At 32.0% G+C, this 25,933-nt stretch overlaps 1 protein-coding gene across 1 annotated transcript in view; it reads left to right on the top strand.

The window, feature by feature from the left end:
* LOC134684580 (uncharacterized) overlaps positions 1 to 25,933 on the top strand; it is a 62,875-nt gene that overhangs the window by 22,794 nt on the left and 14,148 nt on the right. Inside the window, exons 14-33 of the mRNA XM_063543875.1 lie at positions 298 to 332; positions 1,110 to 1,251; positions 1,643 to 1,872; positions 7,566 to 7,724; positions 7,977 to 8,172; positions 9,158 to 9,409; positions 9,662 to 9,882; positions 10,716 to 10,821; positions 11,659 to 11,775; positions 12,810 to 12,945; positions 13,656 to 13,836; positions 15,794 to 16,070; positions 16,650 to 16,836; positions 17,025 to 17,236; positions 17,624 to 17,856; positions 18,693 to 18,846; positions 22,304 to 22,482; positions 24,089 to 24,232; positions 24,589 to 24,757; positions 25,759 to 25,900. Coding sequence (XP_063399945.1) covers positions 298 to 332; positions 1,110 to 1,251; positions 1,643 to 1,872; positions 7,566 to 7,724; positions 7,977 to 8,172; positions 9,158 to 9,409; positions 9,662 to 9,882; positions 10,716 to 10,821; positions 11,659 to 11,775; positions 12,810 to 12,945; positions 13,656 to 13,836; positions 15,794 to 16,070; positions 16,650 to 16,836; positions 17,025 to 17,236; positions 17,624 to 17,856; positions 18,693 to 18,846; positions 22,304 to 22,482; positions 24,089 to 24,232; positions 24,589 to 24,757; positions 25,759 to 25,900 — 3,472 coding nt within the window. The remainder of the gene's footprint in view (positions 1 to 297; positions 333 to 1,109; positions 1,252 to 1,642; positions 1,873 to 7,565; positions 7,725 to 7,976; positions 8,173 to 9,157; positions 9,410 to 9,661; positions 9,883 to 10,715; positions 10,822 to 11,658; positions 11,776 to 12,809; positions 12,946 to 13,655; positions 13,837 to 15,793; positions 16,071 to 16,649; positions 16,837 to 17,024; positions 17,237 to 17,623; positions 17,857 to 18,692; positions 18,847 to 22,303; positions 22,483 to 24,088; positions 24,233 to 24,588; positions 24,758 to 25,758; positions 25,901 to 25,933) is intronic.

Raw genomic sequence — 25,933 nt, forward strand, 5'->3', positions numbered from 1 at the left:
ATAAAGGTTAATTTAAACTGCATATTCATTGTTAATGCGAAATTTATGCAAAGTCTTCATTTTTTTGTACCATAGCTGTATGAAAATATTATCAATATCAATGTTGAATAACCATTGTTTTTGTTTTTAAGAACATTCATTTTATTAAATCATTTTTCTCCGTGATATCTTTAGCAATTTTAGATAATTATTTTATTTGAATCTTTACAATGAATCTGGTTATTTAGATTTTTGGCTAAAACAAAACTGGTCTATTTTTTTCTTTAAGAATAATGTGTTATTTTTTTATTTTTCCAGACAGTCAGAATTTGTTAAGAAGTCATCATCAGTTTGTAAGTTTATATATATATATATATATATATATATAAATATATAACTCGTCTAAACATCAACCCAACAATGTTAGATCTATATATATGTATATATAAAGATCACTATAATAAATGTTCTTGTGTATAGAAATATATATAGATTACTAATAAATCCAACATTTCCGGTATGAAGATTGTTACTTAAACATGAAAGTACTAGTGAATTAAAACTATTCATACCGGAAATGTTGGATATATGGGTTCGAATCCCGGCGAGGGAAGAACCAAAAATTTGCGAAAGCAAATTTACAGATCTAACATTGTTGGGTTGATGTTTAGACGAGTTATATATTTATATATATAAATAAGTGCCCATTAATAACAGCACATGACGCACATCTATGGGAGTGTGCATCAATCAGTACAGAGATTAATGCAATTTAACAAACAAATTTAGAGATTGCATTATAATGTAATTTTAACGCACCATTAAGTATTAGTATGTAAATATGATAATGTTTGAATAAGAAACTTTTGCAGCTCAATGTATATGTTGCACTTAACGGCCTTGAAAATAAGAAAATTTTGCAGCTCAATGTATATGTTGCACTTGAATTTAGCTGCCTTCAAAATAAGAAGCATTTATTAAAAATGCTGACTTAGGCTTCTGAAAATACATACTGTTTATATTATTTCTCTTGTAAATTTTAATATTTTTGAACAAATGGTCTGCTTTCATTACATTTACTTTCGGTTTCGATTAAAACCCTGTTTTCAATAGATCATCATTTATTGAAGGATACTAGACCAACATGTAGTGAAGAAATAGACTGTCAAACATCAACTTCACATGCTGCTGCGTACTGGACTGTGCCTAATGAACATATTGACTATACCCGGGAAACATTTATTGCAGTGGAAGAAAGAGCCCACTTTGGTGGTAATAGATCTTTTTTATATAAATTAATCATATGTTGAAAAGATTTCTATGATTGTCTTCAAATGTTCAAATGCAATGTGCTAATGAATAAAATTATCAATGGTATTTAATGCTACAGGGCAAATCAGGTGTGCATGTCAATGACCTATATCAACTGTTAATAGTGTCATAAAGCATGTTGCACATTTATAAACGACATATACAAATTATGGTTTCTACGTTTGAGACAACTCACTTTGTGATTGTAGGCAGTTTCTAATTCATAAAACGTAAATGTTTTATAGCAGTTGTGTCCTTCAATTTGTGTTTAATGTAGCATGTTAACAGCATAAACAAAAGTTGGTTCAATATGATGAAAGTACTTCTATATAAAGTTTTTTGTTTATTTCAGACTTTTGGAAAATATTTTTTAATTACACATATGTTGGAAAACATAATAGTTTTATAATCGGAGAAATAGAGCTACAGCCAGGGAGATTCTATCGCTCAAGTTTAAGGTTTTGTGTTGAAAACATATGTTTCAAACCAGTGAAAAGTGATGGTTTTATAGTTCTTCATAAATATCCAAAAACTGGTCGCATAGAAACTGTTTACAAAAACATTTCAGCCATGTCTAATCAGGTAAGATGTATTACAATTATACTCTGTATTTTTATTACTCATCGAGGTAAAATTAATCGTGGAATAGTTTTATATATGCAAGAGCAGTGACACCAATCTCAATCTCACATAATTTTTTTACCTTTTGTGTTGCAAACCTTATAACAATTGCAGTGTTTTGATACAAATTCAAACTATTTCAAAGATAATCTCAGAGTTGACCAAAGATTTATCGACACTACTCAACTGGGTATCATTCTTTTGATTGCAAACAATTTTTTTGTATTCAAAAAGTAAAATCACAAAAATACTGAACTCAGAGGAAAATCAATTAGGAAAGTCCATAATCCCATTGCAAAATCAAATAACAAAACGCATCAAAAACGAATGGACAAGAACTTTCATATTCCTGACTTGGTACCGGCATTTTCAAATGTAGAAAATGGTGGATTTAACCTGGTTCTATAGCGCAAACCCTCTCACTTTAATAACAGTCTCATCAAATTCCGTTGTATTTACATGATGCGTTAAATAAACAGTCACAATTAATAAAATAGTCAAAATATGGGTACATCAGTCATCATCGTACAACAATTTTAAAAGGGGACAATTCAACCGAACACAAAAACATCTTCTATCTACGAACACATTAATTGATTTGAGTGTCTGACGTCAGAAAATTTTATACGTCACATAAATTTGTCGTTCAATGTGCATACAAACAGTTTTAAAATTTAAATAGGCAATGTAAGCATACAGGGTTAAAATATCAAAATTATGTAAGAATAAATTACAGGAATAGACCGATATTTAAACTAGTCCAAAAGTTATAGGTAGAATTTATGAGAATCCAAAAATAGTTAATACCACTTCGCGATTGAATGATTTTGACGTTTTTTGTGGTTCAACGTATATTGTAATTCATAATAGAAATATATCATAATGACATGTAATAGACCAATATAATAATGACGGGATCTTTTAAATAACAGAGTAACGTAATAAGAAGAAAAGAAATACAAAAAGTCGCATATACAAAACAAAGCACAAAAAAATGAAAGCCAATACAAACATATTGACGAGATGTATAAGTACCGAGCCACGCCAAACTGATATCACATTAAACCATTCAACAGTAAAAGTAATATTAATACTAGAACAAAGACAAATGAAAGAACAATAAAACATGTTGTTAAGATGATAAACAACACCAGTACGCAGAATCTATACATCAAGATCATCGTGTATCATTTGAGAAGTTGATACGGAATATTTATCAACAAGGTCTTGATACCTTCCGATGAACTTTTTTAGAAAAAGGACGAGACGTTCTTTTACATATCCCTGGTTCATCAACTTTCTACTCAGACACTGATGACGTTTTACAAAGTCTGAGTAGGAGCTGCAAGCTCTTGAATATCGAATTAGTTGGGAAATATATAAACCATATGCAGGTGAAGTTGGGATATTGCTACTAAGGTGGGGGAAATTTATTATTTCAAAATAAAAATCGTCTCGTTTGTCATAGATTCTGGTACTGAGATGACTGTGTAAGTCAAATTCGAGATTTGGTCTAAAAATGAGGCGGAGGAAGCTGTGTCTGTTGTTTCTTTAATCTCTAGTTCTGGGGATATATCAATGGAACCCAATCAGAAAAGTTCGGATTGTTTATGGAAAGAACATCATCAATGTATCTGAAAGTGAAATTTAATAATCTGGCTTCTTTGATCCTAGTTCTGGGGGATATATCAATGGAACCCAATCAGAAAAGTTCGGATTGTTTATGGAAAGAACATCATCAATGTATCTGAAAGTGAAATTTAATAATCTGGCTTCTTTGATCCTCTTGTTTTTGACAAGTGTCTGGAGGAACTCCGATTCATATGAAAATAAGAAGAGGTCAGCAAGAAGAGGCGCACAGTTTGTTCCCATAGGAATGCCGACAATTTGTTGGAAAAGTCTATCTCCAAACTCAACAAATATATTGTCGATAAGAAACTCCAGCATACTGACAACTTGTTCTTCTGTGTAGCATGTTTTACCTTTTTGTTTGTCACTATTAATGAAATATGCCTTATGAAATCCCAAAGTAATAAATTTATAGCGTATGTTACCATTTTTATGTTGAAATGCATTGTGGATAATTTCTTTTAGGCGATTTTTCAAATTTACATTGGGAATGGTGGTATATACAGGGTTGAAAAATCAAAAGTTTTGATGGAACTAATTTCAGAAAAAGACCGAGATTTAAAATTTTCTAGAAGTTCTTTAGAGACTTTCAAATTTCTTGTAACTTAACCCTTAGTGTCAGTGGTAATATGATATGTGCAAAGTTCTTATTTTCAAATAAGGTATACCTGGTCATTGCTTAACTGTCAGAAATGCATTGTTTTGTCTGCATCACAATTTAAAGGGTAGTAAAATAAAACATAAATAATACGTCAAGACTTTGTTTTTACTCGGGAAAAGCAAATTGTAAATATATTTTGATAAAAAAAATGATAAAACTGCTAACATCAATCATATTCATTTGATTAAGAAATTCATAAAGCAGTGTCTAGAAAGAAATTTTGGAATTGTTGGTTCTTAATCTTTTTTTAACCTTGTATATTATTAGAGCATTCCATTTTATTTTATTTTTTTTATTCGAGCGTCATTAATAATGAGTTTTGCAGTCGAAGCAAGCGTCGAGCGTTCACGATTTGATTGTGACTAGCCTAGTATCTTTGTCGAGTTTTACGACCATGAATCTCGTGTCATGCTGTTTTTTATCCATTATACTTCAATTTGTGTCTATAAAAAAGCAGAATAATTGATTTGACCAATGGTGACAGGTTTATTACATATTACATTATCAGTTATTCTTCTTGAGCGTTTCACATGAAGTGATTTTTAAACAGTCCATCGGAAGCATTACATTTATAAATTGTTTGTTTTTATTTTCTTACAACACTGGTTCCATTTCCATGCTACAATTGTGTTATTAATCCCTGAACATATTAACAAGTCTTACGTTGTATTTGCGGTTTTTATCAGTCATCCATTCCTTTAATGATCGAATTTACAAAACCTCACTTACACACTTTTACAATTTCATCATGGCACGATATTTCAAGCGAAAGGTTTGCAAAAGATTACACAGAATCAAAATAAAATTTAGTGCATCGGACTACTAACACAAAGGTTCCTGGTTCGATTCCAGTTTGGGATGAAAATTTCAGGAACTCAATTTTCGGCTCACCATCTGCAAGTATGGTCTTGAGGAAACGATGATAGTCCGTCGGAAAGGGACGATAAATGGCTGACCCGTGTTCAGAGAGAGCCACATCTCTTGCACGTTAAAGACACCCTTGTAGATTTCGAAAAAGAGTAGGCTAATGCCGCTACAAGGCAGCACTCGCACCCGCAAACTTGAAAGGGATTAATATAAGTTGCAAAACTTGTTTCCCAATCCACTATAAATAAATATGTTTAAATAATAAAATCAACGGTACCAATTTTGTTGCACCAGATGCGCATTTCGACAATACATGTCTCTTCAGTGATGCTCGTGGCCAAAATATTTGAACTTACTAAAATAAAATGTTCGCACGATCTTCAGCTGCTGTTCGTGCTGCAGCTTTATAGCTGTAGCTTTATGAACTCTTATATGCAATACGAATCCTTTAGTACGTAAGTAAGGATTGTTAAGAGTTTGCTGTAGATTTTTTCCAATTTGTAGGATAACTTGCATTCATAACTAAGTAGATCTTCGCGGTACAGGGACATGTTGTTTTAGCTCTGTTCGTTCATCCGTCCGGAGGATCCACAGAACGCATACACATCTATCATTACAAGACAAGACAAGACAAGACATTTTGATTTATTACAAGTTAGGCACACGTATGGTGCTACAAGAGGATAACAAGTATACATTATCAATTACATATATACTCATACATTTACATGTAAGAAACACAATCAATAAATAATTGATGTCATACAATAAAATTGAAATAATTATGTTTGGTTGAATATTATACAATTACTGCCTTTTGGTGAGGTAAATATGCGGTTTTATTGATTTTTGAAAAACTTATATTCACTGAGGCCGACGGCCGAAGTGAATATCAGTTTTTCAAAAGTCAATTAAACCCCATATTCACCGAAACAAAAGACAGTAATTGTTTCATTCCATATTCCGAGAGAAGAACATGTATTTTTAAAATGAATAACATATACCAAAACAAATTTAACATGAAACTTTTAACCATAACGTTGCATGTAAAAGCGCGTGACGTTTAGCGCGGTGAATAACACTTTTTCAGATGAATATGCTTTTTTATTCAAAATTCAATTCATACAGAGAAACCTACTATTATAATTAGTGTTGTCAACTCGTACACTTTTGCCTAACCGGTTACTCGGATAATCGTTCGACCGATTAACCGGTTAACCGGGCAGTTTGAGTTGGTGCTTGAAAGCCTTATCAATACCACATGTGGTATGAGTGTCAATTTGACAACCTTTCATCCAAGTCATAAATTTACGCTTTAAGAATTGAAGTTTGTCCTCTTTGTTTTTAAGGCTTGTGTGTGAGGATTCCTGTCGAAGTTTGACTTTTAATAATCAAATACACCGTATCAACTATAGCGCCGTTTGTACCAACTTCAGAAAAATAGAAAAACCTTCTTGATCTCGTATAATTGAATATGTATGAAACTGATTACTCTTTCCTTTGCACTTCATGACTCCTAAAATGAGGTGGAGTGTTTCAATTAAAATGATTAATTATAAAAAAGAAGATGATTGCCAATGAGACAATTCTCCACAAATAGATTAAAATGACACAGGAATTCACAACTATAGGTCACCGTTTCTTTACATTGTTTGCATGTTACTCGTACTATCACATATACATTGAGTACATTCAAATTGGTTTGCACTATAAAAAATTTTAGTTAGCAATTCGGTTAAAGTAAGACTAAGCTTTGCGAGACGGATGTTGTACATTTAGGTGAAGGTTTACACACTATTAGATCAGAAACGAAATAGTGAAGTAAATCGTAAAATTTAATCGCATTACTGATTTAGAGTTACTGTTAAAAAAACATATATACTAATTATATTTCTTTAAGATCCTGCCCCGAGCTGAGAGACAAGTTCTAATTAATTAATTAATTTTATGTGTATAGGATTAACAATAGCAATCAATTTACTGGACAATTGATCTGTTAAATTAATTACCAAGACGACAATTTTAAAATAAAACCTAACTATTTAATGATTTCAATACAAATTTATATAAAATCTGTCAAAATTGAAAAAAAGTCCGGTTAACCGGTTAACGGTTTTGATATTCGGTATTCGGTCGTTCGACCGATTAACCGGTTAACCGGTTAACCGTTGACAACACTAATTATAATACCAATATGGAATAAACGTATATATTGTATCCACCCCCTCCCCCGTACCCGAATATAGTCGATTGAAACAAATCTTTAAATCGCTTCGATCGACGAAAATAAACGTTGTGCCCCTACTTACTAGAAACACTGCATATGTCCTTGTTTCTTTCCGCTATCTAGCTGACTCAAGCGAGAAAATCAATCTCGTTTATATGACCAATGATAATCTATAACAACTAACCACTTTGACTATTACAGATACATTGTACATTACTCAAAATAATCTGATCTTTAAGTCAAGAATTAAGTTGGTAAGTCTTGTTTTAGATATTTATCACGATAGAACGAATGTTTGATCCTGATGTTGAAGACATGGAGGAAGCTTTGAGCATGGTTAATCACTATGAATGGGCAATAGGAAATAACATTGGAGTTCAGACACAATGGACGAATGTTAATGATTTTTCGTTTCCTAATGCTACTCATGTAAGTAGATCTCTCGAAGATATTGTATAGAAAGAATAATAAAGTGAAAAATATATATATTAACAGATGTTTAATCAAAATAAAATAAAATCTGCATCAAATTTTAAAGGATACAAATGTAATTTATGTTTTAATAGAACATGACTTGTATAATATCATTCTTGTCTTCCAAATTTAACATAAATTGTTTTAATTTTTCGCCAAAATCATGTGCCATTCATATTTACGTAATAATGTGGAAATGGTTTTCAGATGAGTTTCCAATTATCCCTGGATAAGAGCATAGATTTTTCAAAATGTAAAAAAGTGCATGTGAGAGGATACAACAAAGCTGGTATGTGGTCTGTAGTGTCATCAGATATAAAGAACTGCCATGTAACGGACAGCGATTCATTTATCATTCCAAATATTGTTGTTGATGCTATTGGAAACCCGGAAAGAAGGGGCGGTAAGGTATTTTTTTATTTATTCGTATTCCTACAACAAGGTGATAGTAGGAGTTTGCAATACGGCAATTTTACCTATTTTAAAAGTAATGGTGGTTTTGTTTTATTACTTGATGTATTTTGTTATGTTCATTGGATGCTATTTGTTTAATTTGAAATTATAATTTTCATTGGGCGTTGACAAATATTTTGAAAGGCTAGAATCCTCGTTCGACCAGTCCGTAACAAAGAAAGCAACATTTTGGTTATTTCGGAGTATGTAATTTCTCAAAAAAGAAAAAAGAAAAGCAAACATATAGCCTCAAAATGTCTAATTCAAACCATTCTGAAGCGTTCGATTAGTTTTTTACGTTTAGTGATTTTTTTTTGACATCCAGAGTCTACATATGGCGTCACACTGTTAAGATGCTAAAGATGACGTAACATTTTCGCAGACTCTTTCATTTATGACATTTCAGTCAAACTATTTATTAAAGCGAATTTAGTTGATTATGTTGCATTATAATGTAAATAACTGTATTGTACCGTACGTTTTGCTTTCTAAAATTTTGATTTAACTGCCCCAAATACTAGTATTTGCGGTTAATAAGAATGTGGTTGTCGGTCTGCGTTGTTAAAAAAAAAAGCTTCTTATTTTGAACACCCTGTAAGATTGAAAATAGTAAAACTAACGGTATCAAGTAGCAATTTCATATGGTGTTCCTCTGCCAGGTAACCAACATATAAAGTATACTTGAAAAATCAGAATGCTTGTTTTATATATTGAAAGCTCAGATAGGAAGAGAAAATCCGTCAATAGAAAAATGCACAGACCGTCATTTTATTTCGGTAACTTGAATATTTATGCTTTCTTTCACACAGTTTAAAAAATGCACCTATCTTCAAATAAGCGGGTTGAAAACCATTGCTCATCAACTTCTTGTTTACTGAATAATTTACGCTCTTAGTTTAACTTGTTTGTCTTCAAATTTTCTGTGTACATTGTAGATGGTAAAATTCGTGAAGGATATGGACGAGATATATTCTTAGAACAAAATGCTGCATGGAAAGAATCTGATATTGATTACACATCTTACAGAAACATATTATCAGCTGTATGGCCAAAATTACGTCATAGGACTTACAAATGGGCAGTTCTTGAAATGATTGATTCAGATATAGACATGTATTATAGGGATGCACATCTTAAGTTGCCTGAACCATGTTCAAATCCCTATGCAATGAAATGTGGTGATACAGGTAAGCAAAATTTATAAGAGTGTTTAAGTTTTGCATACATTTTTTTCAACATTACAACATAATTTAAATGTTTTTTTTTATGCATAATATCTAGTTCCGTTATCAATCGATACTTTTTTAGAGGAAATGCATGTTTATTAGTTGAGCACAATTCAAGGTATTGAAAATTATATCTTGTGTTTTATATCATCAGAGTAAATTGATCTTTTAACTATATTCACTCTTTCTGCAAATTATTGTGTTTTCCTATAGAAAAAGAATACGTTAATGTACTATTTGGAGACGAGGAAGAATTAAAACATGGAAAGAGATATATGATATGTGTATATGCACCAAAAACGGTTGTAACTCATGAGAAATGGGTTGAAACATTAAAAAAGTTCTCAGGTTGCAGTGACGGCGTTACTGTTGATTTAACTCCTCCAATTCCTGGAAATGTGTGGATTGGAATAGACTTCTCAGAGAAATATCAGGTACAGTTCATTTAGTAACAGAACAGAGAATGGAAACGGAAATATGTCAAACAGGCAACAACTCGACCTCAGTGACTACAACGTCGCAAGACAACCAATCGGTCGTCAAGACAGTAAACTTTGCGGGTTTAAAACGTTTTGTGAGATATCTCAATTCTCCCACTTCTACCTCTATGTGGATAAGAATAATACACAGTCTAACTCAGTATAAACTCAGTAAATAAAGTCCGATTCTAATATATGAATAGGAAACAGTAGAAGCTAATCACATTGAAAATGTTATGTCACTTTTAAGTAACGATCAGTTACTTTTCCCAAATTTGACTGTTTTGTTGTGAAAAACAGCCATAGTTAGATGAAATATATAATTACATCATAACTAATACAGTTTTATATTAATAATCTTGTAACTTTTATAAAATACATGATATGACACCATTACAAACTTAATCCTGTTTTTTATTTAACTTGTTAGAAATTTACCTGTGACGTCAATTGTTGATGCGTTGATGTATTCGTATGACGCACTGTTCGCTATTCTATTATGCTGTTTTTTGTGTACTGTCGTTAATTAATCTCATGTGGTTGTTGTTAGTTTGTGGTTATTATGTCAAAATATGCTACCATAGTATCAAATATGTATTTCTCTGTTCTGAGTGTTCGTGATTTTGACAGGTTGACTGCTTAGTTTTTATTCCACACCACGAATTTCATCTTCTTTTTTTAATTTTTGAAATCTAAAAATAGGTATTCTAATGTTGACTCAATTAAAGCCTTTTTCTTGCTAAGTTTTATCATCATTTGATACAAAGAACGACTTTGCTTGCTTTCAGACATCGACCTCAGACATTTATGTAAATTGGGATTCCTTTCTTGATGTGGAACAGTTTGTTAAAACAAGCCATACTTCTGGAATAAAAGAATATAACTTAGCAATAGGTATATTGATAACTGATAAATGAGGTATATTGTGCTGCTTTAGTAACAAACTTTTAAGAGTCATTACTGTATTTAACTTGCCAAAAAGTATATTTTATCGGCCTTTTTCTTATTATGCCCAACCGACAATAATAGAGGGGCAATATATTTTCTGGTATGTGCCTCCGTTCATCCGTCCGTTCGTTTGTCCATCCGTCTGTCCCGATTCAGGTGATTTCTTTTGTCATGGTAGTTTTTGATGAAGTTGAAGTCCAATCAACTTGAATCTTAGTACACATGTTCCCTATGATATGATCTTTCTAATCTTAATGATAAATAAGAGTTTTTATTCCAATTTCAAGTTTCACTGAATACAGAAACTGATAGTGTGAGTAGAGCATCAGTGTACTATATGGACACATTCTTTTTTATCCTAAAAAACACTTTTCAAGAGAACTTACTATAATATCTTCTCCTTGTGTAAAAAAGTCATATTATTAGAAATTAATTGCTAGATACACATTTAAAATAATATCAACTACATTTGCTCCTCAACCCGCTCGTTTGCATCTCGTTTCTTTTTGAAAATCTATCTTTGGTCATTTTTTTAAAAAGTAGAGTAATTAATAATGTCATGCAGGTGAGAGGTTTCGTTATTTATAACATCATATAGGAATATGACAGTTGTTTTCCAGTTAATTAGTGATTTTGAGCTTTTGATTTTGCCATTTGTCAAAGTACTCCCCGTTTTAAGCTTCCTTTTGAGTTCGGTATTTTTTTTAGTTTCTATATTTTCCAAAAATGAGTGCTCTTGATTTTTAAATTAAACGTATCGTCATATAATATGTTTTACTTCAGGTTCTACAATTGGTGGATCAGACGTTGTTCCATTCACAAACATCGGGATAACTAACCACTATACTCTGCACAATCTCAGATTACAGAATGGACATGAATACTATGCTTCGATCAAAGGTTACTGTTATCTTTTAATTTTGGTATTTTGAATTCAAATCTTTTAAATGATAAACAACTAGAATGTTGATATCAAAGTTGGTGAACAATTTCCCTCAGTTTAGGTGTAGTGTTTTGTCAATGGTATCATTAACATGATTGACTCTCACCTCCAAATAAATATCAAAATTTGTAGAAGGATAACAAATTATAATACAACTAAAACAGATACTAATAGAGTTTTAACGTTCAATTATTTAGTTCAATGTGTCAATATATAGTCACATAAAGTCATCAATCGATTAAGAAAAACACATCCGGGTAACAAAACTAAAATCGAAAGTAACGCATCAACTATATAAGAAGAAACAACGGAGCCACATATACATTGCACTGCAACAAAAACAAACGCCAACATATATCGAAACATACTATTTGAAACCATTATGACTTGTTTCGTGTCATTTGAGGGAAAATGGTGGTGACACAGTTTGAGAGTTACATGCAGTAATCAATCAACAATTTGTCATAGATATTTATGTAGTCTAACAACATGAAAACTAGTAGATTTAATGCGTTTCCCTCGGTTTTTGTTTGTAACCCGGATTTATCTTAATCGGAACCCGACTTATGAGATTCGAACAGCGGTATACTACAGTTGCCTTTATTTATTACCACCGGACCGGAATCTCTGCAGGTGGCAATATGTCCCCGAGGATTCTACTAGTCCAGTAAACTAACAGCATAACAACTAGTAGATTTAATGCGTTTCCTTAATGTTTTAGTTTTGTAAACCGGATTTGGAATATTTTCAAATATAACCATTACAGTTGTTCATTAATCCTGTCATTTGAGTTCAGCCACAGGCATTTGAAAGACCCACAATACAATTTATATCATTGACCATTAAGTAGGTGTAATTAAGATTTCTTGAAGGCATGCTTTTTTAATGTGTTTGTATCTAAATTTGAATATCAACAACCTATTATAACTTCTGCCAAATCAACAGTTAAAATGTTAATATGATAATTCATTTTTTCATTATTTTACTTCAGCTTATGACTTTACCGGACAAAGTTCAATAGTCACTTCACATCCAGTAATTATCGATAACACACCACCAGAGAGAACAAAATATCAAATACTGATAACAGAAAGACATATTAAAAACTTAACTGAATTAAATGCTTGGTATGTTTGTTTTTAAATTTCTGGTATTGAGACTTAACCAAATAAGTATGATTTATGTATTTTATTTATTTATATATGCATTTTTTATGTAAATATCATGAAAATTAATTTGATAAAAACAGAAAATGATACCAATACATTAACAACTACAGGTCACCGTGCGGCCTTCAACAATGTGCAAAACCCATACCGCATAGTCAATTTAAAAGGGTCCCGAGCTTGTATTTTTCCAAACCATTTCTAAACGAATATAAAACTATTTCATAAACAGTAAAAAAACAAAAACACAAAAAACAACAACGGTTCAGTAAAAGTTTAAATCAGACATTTATATTCTCATTAACACTTTCAATATCTTTCACTGTAGAACTATATTAATTTGATAGATTGGCAAAGGTAAATTGTTTTCTTTAATTCTGTTATGCAGTTTTTAAATGTAATGGAAATGAATTATGCATATGTGTCTATATCTATAGTTCTTGAAGACTTATTATCTTTACAGACGATACTAAACGATCAAAGTACCATGATTTAGGTTTTAAAAAAACAATTTCAATTAGCTCTTACAGTACTCCGTTGATTCCAGACAGTATTTGAATGTTTTTAACCAAACAGGTTAAAGTTTATTAAACTTGTTAACAACACTTTAGTTTTATCATATTTTTTTTTAATATTTACTGTTTCATTTATTTAATGTGTTTTGTTATCAGTTGGAGAAGTGTGTTTGTGGACAAAGAAAGTGGAATCGACTACTACTTGTGGGGCGTTGGCTCTAGAAAAGGTCATGATGACGTCATCGCATTTACTAAAACAAAGCAAGACTGTGAAGTATCAACAAAACATAATGACTATGACGTACAAGAAGGTCATAGTTACTTCATAACTGTAAAGGTATAAACCAATTGATTTGTTTCAGAAAATATGTCTCCTTGAAAATGTTTATTTGTTTTTGGATAAAGCAATATACAATGAATCAACTATATAGTGTGTATCCCTGTCAATTGAAACCTGTTTATTAATTCTAAATAGCTACTTTTTTAGAACACCTTCGTCATAAAATATTTGAAACACTTCTTATAACCCCTTCATTTATGTATTTTTATAGTATCGAAACACCATATCATGTCTAAACTGGTCACTCAACGGTTCGACTATATATATTTCTGATTTGTTTTACACCTGTAGCAAACATGATCTTCAGACAGTTTTTACTTGACATATCAATGTCTACTTCAAAATTTTTAATTGCTGTTTGAACTAAACCTTTGATATTTCTACGCATACAACTACTATTTCCAACGCGCAACTGAAAGATCATTTACAAAAGAGGGGCGAAAGTTACGTGTCATAAAACATAGAATTTTCTACAAAATTGGGAGACCTACATACAATTCTTGTTTTAGGTGATGACTAATCTTACCTTATATACTAAGAAACCACACTAAATTAGGCAACACAAACACTTAAGATTATATCATCAAGAATTGATTTGTTCATGGACAACTTTTTTGTTGATTTTACAGCCACCATTTGTTATTCTAATGAGTGTTAATTAAAACCACTACTGGTGGACCTACTTCTGTACTCATACGAATCTTAGCTAGTACAGAACTTTTTCAAATAAAAAAAGAAAAAGAATCTTGCACGGATCGTCAATTTTGATTTAAGATATTTCGACGATGTCCTGTTGCACGCACTAAGCCACTTTTCAATGTTATATTTGCACAGTAAACTTGAGATTAAGGAAACTACTAACATTAGAAGGTCTGCCCCTGTTTCATATCTTAGCCTTTCCTTCTATGGACGACTTGAAAACTAGAACCTATGACCATGTCGATAATTTCTAATCGTCACCTTCAACTTCTTAACAGTACTTTATCCTTACCTCATTGAATGACGTTTATGTATCTTAGTTAATACGATCAGCACGTGCAGTTTCACACTATACTTTAAACACTTGTTTTGATGATTGCTGTATTTTCTGGCCTCATTTCCGAATAGAACAAGTCTTGTGATTTCTCATAGAAAGCTATGCATGTTCATTGGAAGAAGCTGACCCTGTTGACGTGCAGGTCTAGCTCCTTATAGGGTGAATAAGTTTTGTTAATAACCATGGATACCTTGATGTGGCCCTTCCAATCGATTTATAAGATATTAACATTAATTACTGTTGCCTTTTAAAATTTCAAAGGTCTTGTAATTCAGAACAATTTACAAATATGCAGATATTATATTACACTAGACTTAAATTGTGTCTAAAATTAATCAATAGATCGGAATATTAGGTGTGTTACATTTTATTATCATATCATGTTAATGCGTTTTTCATTGATTATCATTTTGCATTTAATTTCATACTGTATATAATTAGTAGATAACTGTATTATGATGTAAGTTTCGATGCTGAAAAAAGGTGATTTGAAAGTCGCAGATTAAGTTTATTAGCGACGTATGAGCGGAGCGTGTAAACGGGTATTTGCGACAGTCAAGTCACCTCTTGATACCGTCGGAGCTTGAGCTCTAGTATTGTTATATCCATTCTAATGAAACAGCAGTCATACATTTGAGATCTTATATACGTCGTCTTCGCTTTCGCATACGTTTTCGAAGCATCAGTTTTGAATTGATGTCATGCACATTGGTAGATTTATACACTCCACATTAACGATATAAACACTTTTGTATTAGATTAAGTCATATATTATATTAATATATATATATATATCAGTAAATATCTGTTCTGAATTTTTTTTAACAATTTAAAATGTATGAACAAAAAGTTACTGTTAGTAACAGTAAGTACGAAAATTATACTAGACTTAAATGAATTATCGGTGTTTTCCAACAGGCAATTAATCGGGCTCATCTCATAAACTCAGCGTCATCATTATCATATAAAGTAGACCAATCAGCACCCATAGGCGGATATGTTTATGATGGATGTCGTCAGAATGCAACAGAATTGATGAAAGACATAGATTATCAAGTTGATTCAAAGACACTATTTAGTCACTGGGAAGGCTTCAGTGATCCACATTCTGCAATCAAAATGTACTATATCAGCATTGGAACATGTCCTCGTTGTCAGAATGTTTTACAAGAGGTGGCTGTTGGAACAGTTTACGGTAAAATGGTCTTTTTGAAATAGAACATATATAAACAAATAGAATTTTAAATTATCCTTATCTTATTAATTATATCACAAGCTGTAGTAGAGAGTGTGTTTATGCGTTTATGAAAATATGTTAAATATACATGTGTATATAGAATGTATCTGTAATGCGTAATGCACAGTTAACAATCATATTTGACAGATATGAAAATTTAATATTGTTTTTTTTTTGTCATGCAAAATTTGAATTGTACTTTTAGGGCAGGTAAACATTTCTCATCATTCCGTGTATGTTGTCGTCCCTCGTCTATCGTCGTATCTCGTCTGTCATGGTCCGACGTCGTCGTCGTTGTCCGTTAGTTTTTACAAACTGTTTTCTCATGGACATAGAATACACATCTCGTATTATTGATATATAATATAGAAAAGGGAAGTTTGAAACACAAACAAAGTATACATCTGTTTTATGAATTATTTTGGCCATGGAACATTAATGGATAAATTATTTATATGGCAGAGTAAATGAGATGCAAAGTGTCTTTTACACTCCTTGTATTCATGTTTAAACATTAAATGCATGTTTTCATTTCAGATTTTTCTCTGCAAAATATTCATTTGACAACAGGATTGAATTATTTCACAACTGTCACTGCCTGCAATACTGCGGATTTATGTACATCTGTGACGTCAGATGGAGTAGTACTTGATGATACTCCTCCTACAATAGGAGCTGTTCAAGATGGAGTTGAAAAAGACGACATAAACTACCAGTCCTTAAGGTTATTAAAACTAGTATGTAATGGACTTATAAAAAATGTATAAAAAAAAATGTTTAATTTCAAAAACACAATTCAGCATAATCATAATTTACAATTAACAGTCAGACAAACATGTATGTAATGAAAAAAATGTTCTGCAAAATATCTTTACACTTAGTTTCAATGTGTGTTTGTATTTTTATTCCAAGGAGCTACATCGCATGCAAATGGTATGGGTTTACAGATCCACAGTCTGGTTTGGATAAATTATCTTGGACAGCAGGAACAAAACCTAGTTCAGATGACGTTGTACCATTAACAGAATTGCCAATTACCAACCCTATTGTAAATGTGAATCTTAGCGCAAGTTTACCATTGCTCAAGAGAATATATGTTACAGTGAGAGTCTATAATAAAGCAGGTATCTAGCTTTGTCATGAAAACCATTGACAAATTTAGAAAATATGTAAATTTAAAAAGTTTTACTCTTAATATATATTTTTTTTTAATAAAATTTATTGTGCGACAAATGATCGGTTCATAATTTGAATTGTGTTTAATGAGTACTGTCATTGTGAGTGACAAGAACATGATATTTTTTTTCCAAATGATGACAAAAGATTTTAAAAAAAATAAAGGATATTTTAAAAAAGATAGAGTAGTGCACCTGATGCCAAACATTGCATTCATGTTACATGTTTTGAAAAATAAAACACTTTGCTAGAAGTACTTTAGTACTAAACAGTTTGACTTCAATAGGAAATCTTTCAACATTGTTGTTGGTATCATAATTTTTGTTTTATTACAGGACTATATTCTGAAGCATCGTCTAATGGCTTCATTATTGATGAAACACCTCCCGTGTTCTTTGAAACCCCGTTTTTAGTTCAAGATTTGGGTTCAATTTATACGGATTCGATTGTATTCAGAAGTAGTTTTAAAGTTAAATGGACAGTTGAAGATAAGGAATCATTTATTGAGAGTCAATATATTTCAATTGGATGTCATATTGGCGGAAATTTCAGTTCTTCCTCCATTCAGGTACAATTTCAAAATATTTTTTTAAAATAGTCAGTTTTAAAAATATTACGATGACCTTACTAAGAAAATAGGTTACCAAAAGAAGCATAGATCTGTTCAACAAGTTCATTTACACATGAGAAAAGGACATGATCTTATTTGGCAGTTTTTTTTTATTTCCCTATATTTTTATTAGGGATTTGGTTATCGGAAATATATGATGGTGAAAATGTAAATAACCTGAAGGCTTACACCAATGTCCATATAATGTCAGAACAATTTTATACCGTTTACCATAGCAATTTTAACATTGAATACATACGTGAACAACTATATAAAATTGAATAACCTAACACCAACCTGTATTACGATTTCATCTCGTTTATTACCAATCTATCTGTTTCTAAGGAACATTCAGCTAATAAAGAGCACACATATTTACACTGTTTATTGATTGTGGTAAATCATTCATAGACTATAGGATAGAAGTATGTCATGTCGTATCCATTGTACTATATAGAAAGTAGACTATACACTTTTCATTAAGTATTCTATGGTCAGGTGTAAAAGTAATGAATCATTGATCGTCATTAATATTAAAATGTATCTGATAAGCGTCATATCTGCATGTGAATTTCACTTCATGGCTTGTATGTAGTCGTAATGATATATTATCGGACTATGCACTTAAGTTATAGTATGAAGCCGTTTTAATGTGTATAATCTTCTTATGTTCGGCCTGCTAATGTATGTAATGTTTGCCATAGAATATGCAGCAACCATCAATCAGTGAACTTACCGTATTAGGCGATTTTTTAGTTATGTTTCTCTTAATATTTTACGTATACTTTTTTCAGTTGAATGGCATTGTACGAGAATATACCTTTTCAAGACTTGATCTTCATGATGGTGTTAAATATATTGTTCACATGATTGCATGCAACCGAGCTAAATTATGCACAGAATCCAAATCAGACCCGATTCTAGTTGACAGCTCGCCTCCTACTCCAGGTTTGATTATTATTTGTGATAGCGTTGACTTTTCCGTATTTACACGTGAGTTAACCTATATCTTAAACACAAAGAAAAAAGTTAAGTACCCCCACGTTTTTTTTCTCGAATTGACAAATATTACGATGATAAGGGACATGAGATTCTTGGACAATTGGTGCCATAATTAGTAATGCAGACTGTAAGGACATAACATTAGCATTAAGAAATACACAACAAATTGCATCAAAAATGATAAGTTGATGAATAGATTGTCTCAAAAGCACAAGTCCAGTTTAAACACTAAAACGTATCTATTTTGAGTATAGACCTTCTGAGTTCGTTAGACATGATACTAATGTTTTTTTCGTATAGAAAACGTTCATTACAAATCAGTTAACTAAGTTCAGTATTTAATATCGGGTGAAAACACCACGTAGTTCAGTATTTAATATCGGATGAAACCACCACGTAATTGGATGCAGGCCTCAATCCTGCGTCTCACCCCTCCAGTCGGGTTTCCTGCTATGGTATTTGCCGCCAATCTCGGTACAACGCTGCTTCCAACTGACATAAACATTTGTACAGGTGGTTCAGTTTCCTTTACTCGTCGGCCTAACGTGTCCAAACTATGCTCTATCAGATTTAAATGCAGGCCATGGAAATGAAGTTACTGCTGCGCCTTGCAGAAATGCGGTAACCGCCCTTAAACGATGGGGCCTATCGTTGTGATCCATAAATACTGGTCTTGCAGCCAATGGGTGGTTATCCAAATTATATATAATTACTGGCCGAAGAACGTCTCAGAAATATTGATCCTCATTAAGGTTTCCTCGTATATTGACCAAGTCCAATTTGCAGTCCTGAGAGATGAATTCCAGTACCATCACAGAGCCTCTACCGTAAGGGACAGTTGCTGTAATGTTCCTTGGGATATATGCTGTATTTTTATATCTCTAAACTCACAATTTCATATCTGTTAAATGCAGAAGAAACCAGCTGTTGTCTGACCAATAGATCTTGTGCCAGTTTCTTAAGGTCCAATCGCGACTAGCTAAGCAACATGATAAACGCAATTGGTGATGTCGGTCAAGACGACTTATTACCCTCCTTGACTTCATTCCTGCTGATTTCAACCGGTTCCGCAAGTTCCTTGTTGATAGCTGTCCATGAGGTTACCATTCTCTTTTGAGAACAGGACTTGTTGCGAATCACATTCATCTAACCAGGCGTTACGATGCACTGTCTTCACGCTTCTGTGTTCCCAATGGTCTATCGGATCTTGGCAAGTCTTAAACGTGATTAGTTTGGATGTGCTTCCGCACGAGCCTGCTGACTACAGTAGAATGTTACCCCAATGACGTCCAATAGCTTTAGAAGATAATCCTGATGACCACATGCCGATAATCTGCAATCTTTGAGCCTCCGATATTCGTCTTCGTACCATTTTCACATAGTGTGAATATATTTTTCAAATCGCCGGACTTAGGTACTCAAATTGGAAGCGCGTGAAAACTGCATTTTGTTTATTCTTTAGTTTTCTATGTTGTGTCATGTGTAATATTGTTTTTCTGTTTGTCTTTTTCATTTTTTAGCCATGGCGTTGTCAGTTTATTTTAGATTTACGAGTTTGACTGTCCCTTTGGTATCTTTCGTCCCTCTTTTTGTAACTTATATGTGAGGATGGTTTGCGTGCATTATACGTCGATATCCTGATAACCGGGCAAACCTGTATGGTCACATCTTTTAAAAGGAACATTGACCTTGTTAAAAACTATATGTATATTCAAATTAACATTTTGGTAAAATAAAAATCTATTGCAATATATCAGGGTGTTAAATTTTTTTCTTTGTGTATTTATGTTCTATAAATACCGATCTCAGATTACTTGACAATACGCCACAAAAAAACTTGATCTACTACATTGAATCAAGAAAGCACACCCACAATGAAAGATTGTCTTACTTGAATATCCAATGTTTTACAGATGTTCTTATTAAATTGTGAATCCTTTTATTAAAACATCTGTTAACAAGTGTGTCCTCTACTTTATTGACAGGTTGGGGGAAATAATCAACAATTCATTATCAAGTAATCAAATGCATTAAGATTAATTGAATACTTCATATTTGTTTCACTTTCTAAATTCAAGTTCATTATTCGAAAGAAAAACTAACAATGACATGGCACAAAAAGACAAACAACAGTATACAAAACACAATAAAGAAAACCAACTAAAACGTTTTATTGTTTAGAAATACTGTTACCTGTTTTAAAAGTATTCATTCAAATGTATGGCTACAATCAGTTCCAACATATCACTATATGTCAATGCACTTCGAAAAAAATATCCATTTTGTAGTTAGCCGTTAATCTTAAAAGAATTGCGGTGAGGTTGCAAACTTAGCATTTCCACTGCCGCTAAAATGTTGATTTTTGCAAAAGAAAATTGGATAATTTTCGTTGACAACTTATGTATTAATTATGTTTGAAGTCGTTCTTTAATCTTTTAATTCAAATTTTTGTAACCGACAAAATCAAGTAAAAGCAAAAGGATGATACATGAAAAAAATTAAAGGCAAACGGAAATACCCCACAGTATCTCTGAAAAAGTAAAATAACAGAAATACCGAAATACAATGAAAAATGCAAACAGAAAATTTAAAATCAAGTAAACATGACAAAATTAAAAGCATAAAACTCATCAAACGAACGGATAACAACTGCCATATCCCTGACAAACCTCTGCAGTCAACAAAACACGACTTCTTTAAGACAAACAAAGACAAACAGCGAAAGCGAGAAAACATATTACCCGGAGAAAACTAACTTAGTATAGGCTCAAAAGGTGGTGGATTGTTAAACCGTTTTGTATACGAAACGACAAAACGCAAAGAAGTTAAAACTACAAACCCTAAACACAGTCAACAGAGGGAATCAATGTACACACTATACGCTTCAAAGATTACACCAAACTTAAATTTAAGAACGAAACGCCTAACCATAATCCTTATCGTATAATGTGCTATTGTTATTTTCGAGGTATAAAAAAATGAAAAATCGCGAAAGCGTATTCCGCCAAAATCTAGCAATACAGAGGGTAGGTACTCTTTACTAGCTTATGCTTTTTGTGAATGATCAACTTGTTTCTCGTTCGCAGGTAAATAACAATATATTAGTTTGATAAGAATAAATGACAAATGGCATTGTACAAACATATATTTTATAAAATGACGTCGTCAGCTCCTAGTAAACTGAGTTTTGTTTAACCAGTCTCTAAATGATAACTGTCAAATTATGTAAGAGTTGTAAGTTGACTCTTTGGTTTAATAAAACATTATTTAAGTTATAGTCAGAAAGTATCATAAATTCAATACAATTTCTTTTTTTAAATATTGCTACTATGTTACAATGTTGATGAATTTAGGGTCTCCCTTGGTGTTATTAAATTAATATTGACTTTAAAAATTATTCTAGGCATGTTTGCTATCAACACGGATCATGTTTCAAAGCTTGGACGAATGATTGATGGCTGGATGACATGGTCCAAGTACAAATTGTGGTTATCCTGGCTGGGCTTTAGTGATTTGCATACTGGTATAGAACAATATTTGGTGAATGTTGGGAGTAAATACATGCAAAGTGACATCAATAAGGTATAATGTAATGATTAATCAATTTTGAAAACTATTTTAAAGATGTATCCTCATAATTCATTCTTTGAGATATTTCATAGATTTTGATAGAATAGAGCAAATGTTACAATTTTGAAATCAAAACGACAATATTTCAATATATAAAAACATGCATTTCAATGAACCATGACAACAGATACTAAGCAAGAAAATATTTGTTTATAATACAGCTGCATACGCGATACCTACAAAAATTATACCTTAAACAAATTATAATGTGCACGCTTGTGAAAGTTTCAAAGTACAGGTACCATCAAGAGGGGATATGGCCGTTAATTCATAATCTTCATGGAATTGATACTTGCGCAATTTTACACCAGCAATGAAAACCTTCTATTCTTTCCGGGTAGACTTTATATAGATAAATTAAGTGGTATAAGAAAAGCAAAATGAGTATATTAAATTTTATGTATGCCTTTTTGTGCTTCTTCGTTACATTTGTTGTTTTTATAGTGATGCAAGTATGTTTGTTTTGTTCAAACTTTTAACGACAAAATTATTTTTATGTCTACCTGTACGAATTTCAAACGCGCATTTTTACACCAACAATGAAAACCTTCTTTCCTTTACGGGTAGACTTTATATACATAAATTAAGTGGTACAAGAAAAGCAAAATGAGTATGTTAAATTTAGTGTATGCCTTTTTGTGATTCTTCGTTACATTTGTTGTTTTTATAGTGATGCAAGTATGTTTGTTTTGTTCATACTTTTAACGACAAAATTATTTTTATGTCTTCCTGTACGAATTTCAAACGCGTATTTTTACACCAGCAATGAAAACCTTCTTTCCTTGACGGGTAGACTTTATATACATAAATTAAGTGGTACAAGAAAAGCAAAATGAGTATGTTAATTTTGATGTATGCCTTTTTGTGATTCTTCGTTACATTTGTTGTTTTTATAGTGATATTAAGATGATAACACAATAATGACTGCTGTACCCCTATTTTTGACATTTTTACTCTTTGAGTATGTTTGTTTTGTTCATACATCGTTGACAATGTAATGGAATTTGATGCGACTGTCATACAAGTGAGAGGTTTAGCTAGCTATAAAACCAGGTTCAATCCACCATTTTCTACTTTAGAAAATGCCTGTACCAAGTCAGGAATATGACAGTTGTTATCCATTCGTTTGATGTGTTTGGACTTTTGATTTTGCCTTTTGATTTTGGATTTTCCTTTTGAATTTTCCTCGGAGTTCGGTATTTTTGTGTTTTTACTTTTTGCAAGTGATAATGCAAATACTTTACAAAAATTATTGACTCACCATTAGTGGCTCATTTATTCTTATCTCTTCAAATCAAATATTTTAGCAGGTGATCGATGCTGAGTGGTATGACCAATAATCTCCGACAAAATGAGATGCATTAATGTTGATACAGTTACATAACAGATAAAATCGACTGTATATTAGTTGTTCCCCACTAACTTTTACATTGGTGACACCTCCGGCGACAACGACAAAAACGCCGCTGGTAACAAGAAGCCCAAGTTTTGCTTTTTTAGCCTCGTCTTTGCGATAGAAACCATAAAAGCTTAATCCATTTGATGTTTTATATTGCAGGTTCAAGGGTCACCTGCAGTTTTTCCACACAATGACTCGGGAGTAGACAAAGGAGATGAAGGTTTTGTTCAAACATTTGTTATTGAAACAGTCAGTCTTAGTCCGTATGAGCATATATATGTTAGCGTGTGGGCAGTGAACAATGTATGTATAAGCAAAATAGATTTTGTATTATTGATTCGTTCAATTGTCACTTTTGGGTTTATTGTTCATACTACGTTATATTTCCTCTTAATATTCTAAGGTATCATCAAGGTAAGGTATTCACAAAATACCTCATTATTTGGTTTTTTTTTCTCAACAGAATACATTACGTGTCCCAAAGTTTTCATTGTGTCTTGTCAAAAAATGTTGGTATAATGCGATCTTACTTTGCGCTAGCTAGCACGACTTAGATATTGAAATATGATCTATTGACATAGTCATGATAGTGTTGTTAAACATGATTTGTTTTGTGTGATTTTTTTTTCCAAACTTATAACTTTTCCTATCTAATACAGGTTGGGTTATCCAGTCAAATGATTCACTCTCAGTTTAGATTGGTGCCTGGTGGTTCGCTAGAGCTAATTCGACGGTGCACATCTAAAACATGTTTAGGACATTGTGTCTGTTCTACACAAAACGGACGCTGTGCGCTTGCAGGCAAAAAATGTCATGATGTTTCAAAAGGTATTTATTCTATTATATTTAACGAAAAATATTTACATGTGATCATTCATGATTTGATATATAAGAAAAATGAAGTTTTAAAGAAGAAATTATAATATCTTTCGATAAACAAAATTATAATTAATCTATAATATATATAGAACATATGAATAAATGGAAACTCTAGAAATCAAATATACCGAATAGCGAGTTATTTTCGCGCGGTGTCAATTTTCACTTCTTTTCGCGGATAGGACAAAATCGCCAAAACAATTCCGCCCATTCAAAAGTGTGCATGCAAAGGTATTTATAAACGTTTTGAATCCACCAAAATATTTCGTATTCCTTATTTGATAAAAACTAAATTTTACACCCGCATATATAACCCGCTGTACGGCATATGTTGTTTGAAAGTATTCGATACTTTGCTTTCAAATTAACACCTGATATATCTCAAAGGGAAGCAAAAGGGACATTCAACTCATACGTCGAAAATAAACTGGCAATTTCATGGCAAAAAAAAATTAACAACTGTGTGTAAAACACAAGATGAAAACTAGAGATTGAGCAACTCAAAACCCCACATAAATATCTGTTCGGATATCATGTGCAGGGAATGTATACCCTGTCGTCATGATCATTTTGTACAAATCTAGGTATCTAATTTGGAAGATTACGTTTAGGGAGAAAGATGGACAAGATTGGAACACAATCGTCGTACTCTGTGAAACAGATATTCCATAACAGACAGCCTATTTGGGAGTAGTTCTTATTTTTTTCAGGGATGATTTCAATTTTACGACAAGGAAATCTTTTTTTTATAGCTGTCTTGTGAACGATATCCCTCTATCATGAAATCATTATAGAAAACTCAAGCCATTGAATATAATACCAACTAAGTTATATAAACTTCATATTAAAATGCGGAACAAAAATCAATCTTTCTGGCTTTGTTATTTGTAGGTTTGTTTTATCAATTGCTTTTGTCTACTTATTCACGATTTTGTTCAATATTTTTGAAGACAATACAAATAATGAAGTAGGAGTTTATGATGTGACTAATCTTCAAGACATACCTCTGTCTGATATTCAGTACACTCCGTCAGTAGTAGAACTGGCTGCGAAATGGCAAGTTATTCAGGTTCATGGATTGCCGCCACTCTGGTAACTATACATTATACAAATCAGTAATATATT

This window comes from Mytilus trossulus, chromosome 9 (genome assembly GCF_036588685.1).
Source record: "Mytilus trossulus isolate FHL-02 chromosome 9, PNRI_Mtr1.1.1.hap1, whole genome shotgun sequence".
NCBI classification, from domain to species: domain Eukaryota; kingdom Metazoa; phylum Mollusca; class Bivalvia; order Mytilida; family Mytilidae; genus Mytilus; species Mytilus trossulus.